Raw genomic sequence first — 10011 nt, 5'->3', positions numbered from 1 at the left:
AACGTAAAACTTAGGAGCAAAGACTCACACAGAGCAACATCTGGGAAGGTGCAGCTGAATCCCCCCTTAAATGCAGCTCCCGATGCACACACCGGCAGTATCTGGAGAACTCCAACCCGAGGGAACCTCGCAGACCCACAGGTTTGGCAGGCTCAGTTCTACCCCTCCCTGTATCACCCAGAGCCATCTGCCTTGTGCTCCGCAGCACCAGCATCCCGAGCCTGATAGCACAGCTGTACAACCTGGCAGGGCGAGATCAGGGCAGGGAGCAACTGTCCAAAAACGGCGCGAAAAGAAAGAAAATGAACAACCAACACCAGTCAAGCCTCTATGGTGTGCACTTTTATTTCAACTGGTCTTAAGTCAGTGTACAGGTAGCCCCTCCCTCCCCCACATACTGGCACCACTTCTCCTAGACCCTGTGGGGGACTGTAAAGCCTTCATTCACATCTATCACTGGGGAACACAGGCTGCTTGCCTGACAATTCGAAAAGGATCAAGTGTGTTTTGTTTTTAAGGCGGAAAGATACAAAAAGACACTTGTCGGGTTACATAATTTACAGACAAGCAATTATAACCTAACACCAGCTGTAACTGGTGGACTCCCTCCGGGCTGGGCTTTGCCTTCACAGAGGCGAGTAACTTCCTGTAACAATGCCTTATAATATTTGGAATGATTATTAAAAAAAAACCAAAAAAAATGTACAATCAAAGTCCTCAGATGCATTGTAGAACTTTGGGGGCGTTCGCTCCGACATGTTTCATTTTTAAGACTGCTGCTGACACCTTCACCATTCCAGTTTTTTAATCCTGAGTCAAGCGCCAAAAAAAAAACAAATAAAGCCATGCCAATCTCGTCTTGTTTTATGCGCATTTATGGGTTTTGTTTCATCACAAGGGTGTGGGTGTTGGTAACAGTCCGGTTTAGAAGCATTTGCGGTGGACAATGGAGGGTCCGGATTCATCGTACTCCTGCTTGCTGATCCACATCTGCTGGAAGGTGGACAGGGAGGCCAGGATGGAGCCTCCGATCCAGACAGAGTATTTGCGCTCAGGTGGGGCAATGATCTGCAGGCAAGAGGAGGAACCAGTTAGACACAGCATCAGGCTACGCTCACAGCCCACACACGGCCCTGCAACATGGAGCTCCTAATTCGCTTATCTAACCTTGGCCAAGATACCATGAAGTACAAACAGGATCAAGACACAACCTCACACACCCACCTCCCTCCTTTGCAGCCAGTCTTTAATCCCGTAATTCATGCAGTTGGGTGGGTGCCATCCTGTCCAGCCCAAGGCCATTAGGGCTGTACCAGACAGACACCATTTCAATCTTTTGCAGCAGGACTCCAGCATACCACTCCCCACACATGCTGCAGATTTTGGCCCAACAAGGGTGTTCAGATGCGCCCCCAACTCCATCCTACCTTGATTTTCATTGTGCTGGGTGCCAGGGCTGTGATCTCCTTCTGCATCCTGTCAGCAATGCCAGGGTACATTGTGGTACCACCAGACAGCACTGTGTTGGCATACAGGTCCTTACGGATATCCACATCACACTTCATGATGGAGTTGAAGGTAGTTTCATGGATACCACAGGACTCCATACCTGTAAAGAAGTTTCAAGTCAACAAGGGCTCAGAATCAACGAAGTTTAAGAAGATACTACAAACAACCAAGAGACCAGCAGTCTTTTCAGCAGGAAGGCATTACAGAGGCATGGCTGAGACAGACTCAACCTCTAATTCTACTGACCCAAGTCCCTCAAAGAAGCTTTAAGCTATGTAGGAAGTGATGCTGACTGGTGGGCAGCACAACCCCTGCTACAGATCAGCAGTAAAACAGGGTTCCTCACTGCCATGGTCTCCAGGTCACCCTCCACAGAAGGAACATTAATGGGCAACAGAGTGAAAAGTTTGACCTACCCAGGAAAGATGGCTGGAACAGGGCCTCAGGGCACCTGAACCTCTCATTGCCAATGGTGATGACCTGGCCATCAGGGAGTTCATAGCTCTTCTCCAGGGAAGAGCTAGAGGCAGCTGTGGCCATCTCCTGCTCGAAATCCAGGGCGACATAGCACAGCTTCTCCTTGATGTCACGCACGATTTCTCTCTCGGCCGTGGTGGTGAAGCTGTAGCCTCTCTCTGTCAGGATCTTCATGAGGTAGTCCGTCAGGTCACGGCCAGCCAGATCCAGACGGAGGATGGCATGGGGGAGGGCATAGCCTTCGTAGATGGGCACAGTGTGGGTAACACCATCACCAGAGTCCATCACGATACCAGTGGTACGACCAGAGGCATACAGGGACAGCACAGCCTGGATGGCTACATACATGGCTGGGGTGTTGAAGGTCTCAAACATGATCTAGGGAGAGAAAAAGGAGAGGTTGCATCAACAGCAAAATACAGGGTTCTTGCTACACGTCTATACCAAGTCCATGCAAGTGGTCTTACTTCTGCCCCTAGATAAGAGGCACCTCTCAACTCCCCCTCAAAGTCCATGCTTATCTCACCTGGTCTCCACCCACACCCACCAGGTCAGAGCCTGAGCAGGGACACCACTGCCACAGACCCATCCACATATCACAGCAAGGAACAAAAACAAATGCCAAGTAAACTACAGTACAGTCACTCAAGGGCTGTAAATGGATTAGCGTGCCTAGTCAGAATCAGCAGTTAGACAAGTTACTAGTTCAGTCTCAGAGAAAGCCAGCTTAGAAGAGCAAACAAAACCTGTCAAGGTCCAGCAAAGAGGAGACTCAGGTCAGGAAAGGAAAATCCTGCAAAGATGGCAAAAAGGGAGAATAGTGGTGAAGAAGGAGAGAGGACAACATGGAAGAGGACAGCTAGCCCGCAGCAATTATCTGCTGTAGCTCCAAGCTGCAGAGTTCTACACACCTGTGTCATCTTCTCTCTGTTGGCTTTGGGGTTCAGGGGAGCCTCTGTGAGCAGCACAGGGTGCTCCTCAGGGGCTACTCTCAGCTCATTGTAGAAAGTGTGATGCCAGATCTTCTCCATGTCATCCCAGTTGGTGACAATACCGTGTTCAATGGGGTACTTCAGGGTCAGGATACCTCTTTTGCTCTGGGCTTCATCACCAACATAGCTGTCTTTCTGACCCATACCAACCATCACACCCTGCAGAACAAAGACCATGTGGTAAGTACAGCTGAAAAGTGGGTAACTCCCTTTTCCCAAAGCTAAGTCTGCAATTATTGTCCCCCTGCTGTCACAGATAAAGACTTCCAGTCAGCTGCTCCAACACACACCGCACAAATGCTCTGCAGGAAGCTGCATTCTCCACCAGCTGCGCTGCAGCACAGAGGCCTCTTACAGTACAAAGCCAAATAAAAGGATTCTTGCCTCTAGGGGAAGCACTTCCACCTAAAACTCTTTTGTTAGACAACAAGCACAACCAGCCACCTACCTGATGTCTGGGGCGACCCACGATGGATGGGAAGACAGCACGGGGGGCATCATCCCCGGCGAAACCGGCCTTGCACATACCGGAACCATTGTCAACAACGAGCGCGGCAATATCGTCATCCATGGCTGGCTGCGGGAGGACAGGAGAGAAGGAGCCATGAGCATCCCAGCTCACACATCCCGCGGCGGCAGGCGGGAAGGGAAGGCGATGGCGGGAAGCACAGGCGATGCTGCCAAGGCCTTCCCCACCCATTTCCTTCCTGCCGGCGCCACTCCGCTTCGCCCAGCGCCCGCTAGAGGGGGCGACACCTCCCAGATTTCGGCACTGCGCGGATTTGGGACAAAGGAAGTCCCTGCGCCCTCTCGCATTATTACCATAAAAGGCAATGGATGGAGCGCGCCGCGCCTCGCCCGCCACCGGCTGTCGGGGGGACGGCGGCGGCCACTCCTCGGAGCTGGCGGGCGTGGCAGCCACACCCCAGCGCCCCGCCGTGTGCCGGCCAGCGGGGCTCGACGCCTCCGCACAGCCCCACCGGACACGCCCGGTGCGCCCCACCTTGAGCCGGCCGGCTTGGCTCAACACCTCCGCACAGCCCCGGCGGACACGCCCGGTACTCTCCCCTAAGAGCTTTGCCATATGCTGCTCAGCGGGACTTGACGCGCCCACCCATCTTAGGCTGGGGGGGGGGGGGGGGGGGTCACGCCCGGTACCAGGCACAGCCGGCAGGATTCGACCCCTCTGCACAGCCCCCCAAAACGTCACCCAGCCTCTACAAGGAACCGCAGCAAGACAAGCCCTGGCCACCACGCCCAGCCCACTAGTCAAGCGTGACCGGGGCTGTGCCCCATCGACCGACGGCACCGCGGGCGGGATTACAGCCAGCGTCTTATGCAATTGCCGCCCGCCCGGGCTCAGCCCCGGCGGCTCCGGCCGCGCCGGTGTAATCCGGTGGCGGGGCTGCCACACATGCGCCGCCCCACACGGGCAGCCTGGGAAGTGTAGTCCGAGCCGGAGCGGGCAGCCCGCCTGCACCTGCGCTCCGGGCACACGGGGGGCCCCCCCTGCAGCCCCCAACCCCGCATTGTTCCGATCCAAAGCCTCGCCCCGTGTACCGGGTGCCGCCCCCTCCCCTCAAGCAACAACCACCAGGATTATTCGTATGTGCGAGCAGGGGGGGCCGCGCCCCTCCTCACGGGGGACAACGCCCCCGGGCCCCAACCCCAGCACGGGCGGCTCCGCGGAACAGACAAAGCCGCGCGTCCCCCGTCCCCGCCGCCGCTCCCAGGACACAGCAGCCGAGCCGCCCGCTCCCCGCCGTCCGCACCAGCAATCCTCTTATGGGGCGGATTAGCCCCACGGGTGGGAGCGACGCGACCCCCCCCCCCCCCCCGCCCGCAAGCATCACCCCCGACGAAACCGGCCCTAAACCGCGAGCTGCGTCTCTACCCATCAAAACGCGGCAGCGCGCTACGGGGCCGCCACCCCGCCAGCGCACAAAGGGCGCGCCGATCGCACGTAACCCCGATCGCACCGATATTCGTTACAACACCGTCTCGTTACTATTGGCGTTAACAGCATTGTTGTCCTATCCCCCGTTGCCGCGGTGCCGCTCTCACCTTTGGGGAGTTGGTGCGGTCGGAGCCGGGGCGGGCGCGAGGCGGCGGCGGGAGCGGGGCGCGCGCGCGGTGAGGGCAGGCAGAGCTCGCGGCGGCTCCCGCCCGCCGCCCGCGCGCGCTTTATATCAGGCCGCCACCGCCGCCGCCTCGCCATAAAAGGAAACTTTCGGAGTGCGCCGCTCCGATTGGCCACGTCTGGCCACGCCCCCAAGGCCTGGCTCCGCCTCACCGCCCAACCAGGGGGGGAAGATATTGGGGGGGGGGGGTGTGGGGGGGTGAAAATCGTGTGGGGCTGGGGCGGGGGCGCGGCCCCCGGTGTCACCGGGCTGCTGTGGGGATGGGGTCCCGCGTCCTGCCCGCCGCACTCCGCGGTGCTCCGCTGCAGCCCCCACCCCAACCCAGACACAAAGCCCCGAGGATGGGCGTCCCGGCCCGTTCGCCCCCCATCTCTGTGGGGGCTATGCCGAGTGGATGCAGCTCCCCCGAGGGAAGGGGGTACGCGGGGGCAGCGCGGTGCGGGACCCCGGGGGTGCTGCCCGCCCTGCCTGCGGCGCTGCCCGGCGCGGGGCACGTGGAGCGCCCGTCACCTGCACCCTTGGGCCGGGCGGGCACCGGTGACCCCGGCCGGGATCTGGACGAGCGGGACGCGGGGCCAAGTTCACTGCTGATGTCAGCAAGCGGCCGCGACATGCTCCTGCCAGTCGGCACCAGGCCTTCGGCCCTTGGACCCGCCCGGGCAACCGGGAACGCCGCCGGCGCCACCGGGCACTGTTAAAGACTGTGTGCCCATGGTGGCAGCGGGACCTGGGAGTGGGGAATGCTCTGCTAGCTCTGGTATCGAGTCAAGCACGGGGCCCTGGTCCCTGCTCTCCATCCTGCCCCGTGCTGGCAGGGGACACCACGGGAGCAGTGGTTTGGTCAGATTTGAGTGATATTTGTTTCTATCCTCTGATCCAAACCTTGCTGGAGTAGGAGACGTGGCTGCTCCAGCCCAGGCTGCCTTTCTGCAACTCCCGTGTTGCCTGTGACCATCCAACACTGGTCGGGAATAAAGGCAAGGGCAGCGGCCGCAGAGCAGCAGGCAGCAGCAACCAGAGGGCTTTGCGTCTCCAGAGTGTTGTGCGAACACGGACTGATTAATCAACTTAATTAAGCAGTCCTGTAAGTAAAGTAGCAGCAGCCACTCGCAATCTGTTGCCGGCTGGAAGCACACAGACTTCAGCGTGGGGACCTTGGATGTGTAATCTCAGCCGTTTGAAAACAGTAGTGACAGGTGAAAAAAAAATTCTCCAGAAAAAAAAAAGGTTTAAAATGCCTGTTCTCCATGGGATATCTTTTGTCCAGCATCATAGAGGCAGAAATCAGGTCTGCAGTCAGGGTCTCGCGGGCCACACCAACAAGCTCTTTGTCATCAGGGAGCTGCAGAGATCATGGTGAGGATGAGGATGAGGTTGGGGCTCCCTCCCCAGAGTGCCTGTGTGGGTCTTGCTGAAGGGGATCTAGGCATTATTCCCCCCCAATTCATTACTCCTGCTGTAGGGTGAACAAAGGAGGAGAGCAGCAGGAGGAACCTGCAAAAGCTTATTGAGATGGAGATTTACAATTTCCTGGGGGGATGGGAGGCAACGGGACATCAGGCATGGATGGAAGTACCAGAGAAACCCTTTCCCTTTGGATGGCATCCCCTTCCCCAGGAGTGCCTTATCCTGGTGAAGGTGCCCCAAAATTCAGCACCATGGCTGCACCCAGGAGGCGGTGGTACAGAGGGGGAGGACACCTGTGGGCTCTTCTGTGCCACCCCAGTGCACCCCATCCCACAGGGCAGAGGTGGCCATGGTGATGGATGTGTCCCACCAGGCCACTTTGGGACCAGGCCATCCCCTCCATGTGGAGATGGCCACAGTGATAAATAGATAGCCCAGCAGAGTCCCCACAGGGAGCCCTCAGTGGAAGGGGACCCAGCCTAGGGCTGGTGCAGGGCCGTGCTGGAGCAGAGCTGCCTCTGCCTGGTCATTCCTCTGTCACCTCGATGTGGATCATGCAAGATCTCTGTATCGCAACCTCCCTCGCAGTAAAATGGGAGTCATTGCTGTTAATTACCTGCCTCACGGGGAATTAATTAATGTTTGCATTCCACTTTAAAAAGGCTGATTATTAATTAGAAGATTATACGTCAAATAAGGGGAGCCACAAGGCATGGGTAGAGCTGATGGCCCTCGCAGCTGGGAAGTTTGGTCCACAGGTGTGCTGATAAAGCAGGAAAAAGTCCAACAGTACCACTGGGGTGATGGGTTTGGGATGGGGAACATCAGGTCAGGGCCAGGTGGAGAGGCCACCAGGGCTCATGGTGGTCTTGGGCACATGGATGGGGTGTGCATGAGAGGGGTGGGATGCTGAGCTGTGCTGCATCCCAGTGAGCAGGTTGGGTGGAGCCAGGCTGGGGAGCCACAATGTGAGACAACCCTTTAGGCAGGGAGGGAACTGCCAGGCAATTACTCTTGATTATTGGACTGAATCAGAAGGCAATCAATCCACCAGCATCCGGAGGGCAGCAGCACCAGCCTCGAGTCTCCTGGCTTTAGGGCTAGCAAGGTCTGGCCTTGCTGGGACAGCAGGATGTGGCCTCCAGCACATGGCCAGGTGCCACCGCTTCCTCCCCGGCTGAAGACACCTTGAGAGCAAAGCCACCAGCTGGTCACCATGGTCACCACTGAGTGATGGGCCAGGCCAACTCCCTGGCTGTGTCTGGGGCTTTCTTCCCATTTCTACGGGGATGTTGCAAGAGCTGAGAGGAAAGAAAGGAGAACTAAGCAAAAAAGCTTCCCAGCTGTCCTGTTACCTTTGGGCAGACATCACAAGCTCCCAAATTCCCGTGTTTTGCTTCATCTCTCCCAGCTTGTCCTTGGTGCTTGGCTTGCACTGACTCTGGACTAAACTATCCGAGGGAGGATCCTTCTGCCCTTCGCCAGCTGATATGGCTGGGCTTGAATCGCTGCGCTTGTGGGACAACATGTGAGCTTTGCTTTCCCCTCCCTTCTCCCAGCTCTCTTCCCCTAGAGCAGAAGCCTTTTGCCCATGCAGAGATGGCATCTGCCACACTTCTGGGGAGAGGAGGGTCAAAAGGGGGGAAATATTCTTGGAGTTGAAGTTTTGGCTTGGATTTCTGCACATCCCCTTCAGTGCCAGCTTTTCCATCTCTCACCCTGTCATGTGCTCAGGCCTCCCTTCTCTCCCTCCTGCTGTTGTGACAATGAGAAAAGAGGTAGAAACTTCTGAAGCTGCCACAGTCTCTTTGCATCACCCTCACACAAAAATCATGGAGGTTTTTTGAAGCACTGCCTTTCCCTTCCCACTCCCCAAGGGGAAGAAGGAAAGGTGCTGACCACATCCCCTGTTTCACAGGCATAGGGACCATCTCAGCACCTTCCTCTTTCCATTTTCTCCTTGCAGCATCAGCTGTAACAGGAATTTGCAGGAGGTAAAATCTAAGCAGGAACCCCAGGCCCTTCACTCCCTTTGGAGATGTTTGGGGGCCTTAATGCAGCCCCCACCTCTCCCTTTATGGAAACACATTCAGCATTAAACCTGAAGCAAAACAGCCCCTGACATTTTTTCTGGCTCGCCGTGTTGCATCCCTGATGCCAGCTCATCCCTGACAAGCTGCAGACTTGACTCTCCCCATTTAAGCATCATTCTCCATACTCATACACCCCTCCCTTAGGTTTCTGCTCCTTTGTATTGATCCTTGAGCTCTCTCTGATCTATCAGTCCTTTTGCAGAGAGGACAGTCTTTCCCTTCACAGACCTCCGTGTGCAAGGGTGTTCTCCCCTGATCTGCTGCATCTGCATGAATGGGTTAACAGCATGCCTCCCATTCACAGTAATGAAAAACATTACATTGTATCATGCTGGAAAACTGTATAAATTCACCATTTTCCATTTCCAAGGCACAGACAAACAACCTGTACCAGGTTTTGCTGAGGCTGTTGGAAAGGGCCCAGCCCTGCACAGGTAGCCAAGGTGGTGGCAGGGCACACGTGCCTGGTTTACAGCCTGCTGACCCTGATAAGTGGACTTTGCTGGAAGGGTTGAAGATTTTTTCTCCACCTATTTCTCCAGCCCTGCATATCCTTGCTGCCTCCAGCCTTATCTCTCGGTGCCCCCATGCCTTTCCCAGCCCTTTCATTGCATATCCCTGGGCTAATCCCTGTGCCAGCATTTCCAGATCTTGAGGCTGACCTTGAGGTCCCCCAGCTCACACAGGCAGCAGAAAGGCAAAGCTTCATTCCCAGCCTTGTAGGCAGCCAGGTCAGCATCCATCAGCAGGTGCCCAGGCTGGCACCCTCTGCCCAGCCCCATCCTGGTGTCCTGTAGCCCTGCCACTCTCTCGCCCTCCATGGGCTGTGCTGGCCCGGCCAGAGCAGAGCAAAGCCCTCCCTTCCCCCACTGCTTAAACGTGCTGCAAGGGCTGTTTTGGTTGACCTTGATAGCAGCAGCCTGTGAGGCCCGAGCGTGGAATTGTTTTCAGCCCAAGGTCATTCCACAGCACAGCACAGCACGATTACACCGGTACAGCCAGACCCCGAGGCGATGCTGCGCGGGCTCCCAGCCTCAGCCCTGCACCCTGGGCATCTCTGGAGTCCACTTCTTCCACAGCAACGGGACAGGTGTAAGCTAAATCCTATGCTGGAGCTTCCCTGCAGGGATAGGGAGTGGTGAAGCAGCCCTCCCCTCCAGCCAGGTTTGGCATCAGTTTCAGGGGATATTTCCTCTAACTAAAAACAGAAAGGGAAGAGAAAAAGCTGATTCTCCCTGGGTTTTTTCTGCATGTCTCAGCCCTCTGGCCCCTCTCACGCCACCCCCATTGCCACCCAAATGCCACTGAATGACCCCTAGGCTGTAATGCACCTCCCGGGGGTCTTTTCCTCAAGGATGCTCCCTGGGGTTTGGTTACCCGCCCTGGCAAAAG

The 10011-nt window shown here is 56.7% G+C and overlaps 1 protein-coding gene across 1 annotated transcript; it reads right to left on the bottom strand.

The window, feature by feature from the left end:
* Positions 1–320: 320 nt before the first annotated feature.
* Positions 321–5129, bottom strand: ACTB (actin beta). Its single transcript, XM_062504015.1, has 6 exons — positions 5043–5129; positions 3427–3555; positions 2898–3137; positions 1926–2364; positions 1428–1609; positions 321–1068 (listed from the first exon to the last, which is right to left on the bottom strand). The coding sequence occupies exons 2-6, from the start codon at positions 3547–3549 to the stop codon at positions 925–927; spliced, it is 1128 nt and encodes a 375-aa protein (XP_062359999.1). The 5' UTR covers positions 3550–3555; positions 5043–5129; the 3' UTR covers positions 321–924.
* Positions 5130–10011: the final 4882 nt, after the last annotated feature.

Source organism: Cinclus cinclus, chromosome 16 (assembly GCF_963662255.1).
Source record: "Cinclus cinclus chromosome 16, bCinCin1.1, whole genome shotgun sequence".
Lineage (NCBI taxonomy): Eukaryota > Metazoa > Chordata > Aves > Passeriformes > Cinclidae > Cinclus > Cinclus cinclus.
Note: the sequence above shows the minus strand (reverse complement) of the source record. Positions and strands in the feature narration are given on the sequence as shown.

Excerpts from the sequence above, each read along its gene's own strand:
- ACTB (XM_062504015.1), bottom strand. The coding sequence starts at position 3,549 with ATGGATGACGATATTGCCGCGCTCGTTGTTGACAATGGTTCCGGTATG. Across the intron at positions 3,138-3,426 it reads TGGGTCGCCCCAGACATCAG|GGTGTGATGGTTGGTATGGG; the intron begins GTAGGTGGCTGG and ends TTTGTTCTGCAG. Across the intron at positions 2,365-2,897 it reads ACAGAGAGAAGATGACACAG|ATCATGTTTGAGACCTTCAA; the intron begins GTGTGTAGAACT and ends TTCTCTCCCTAG.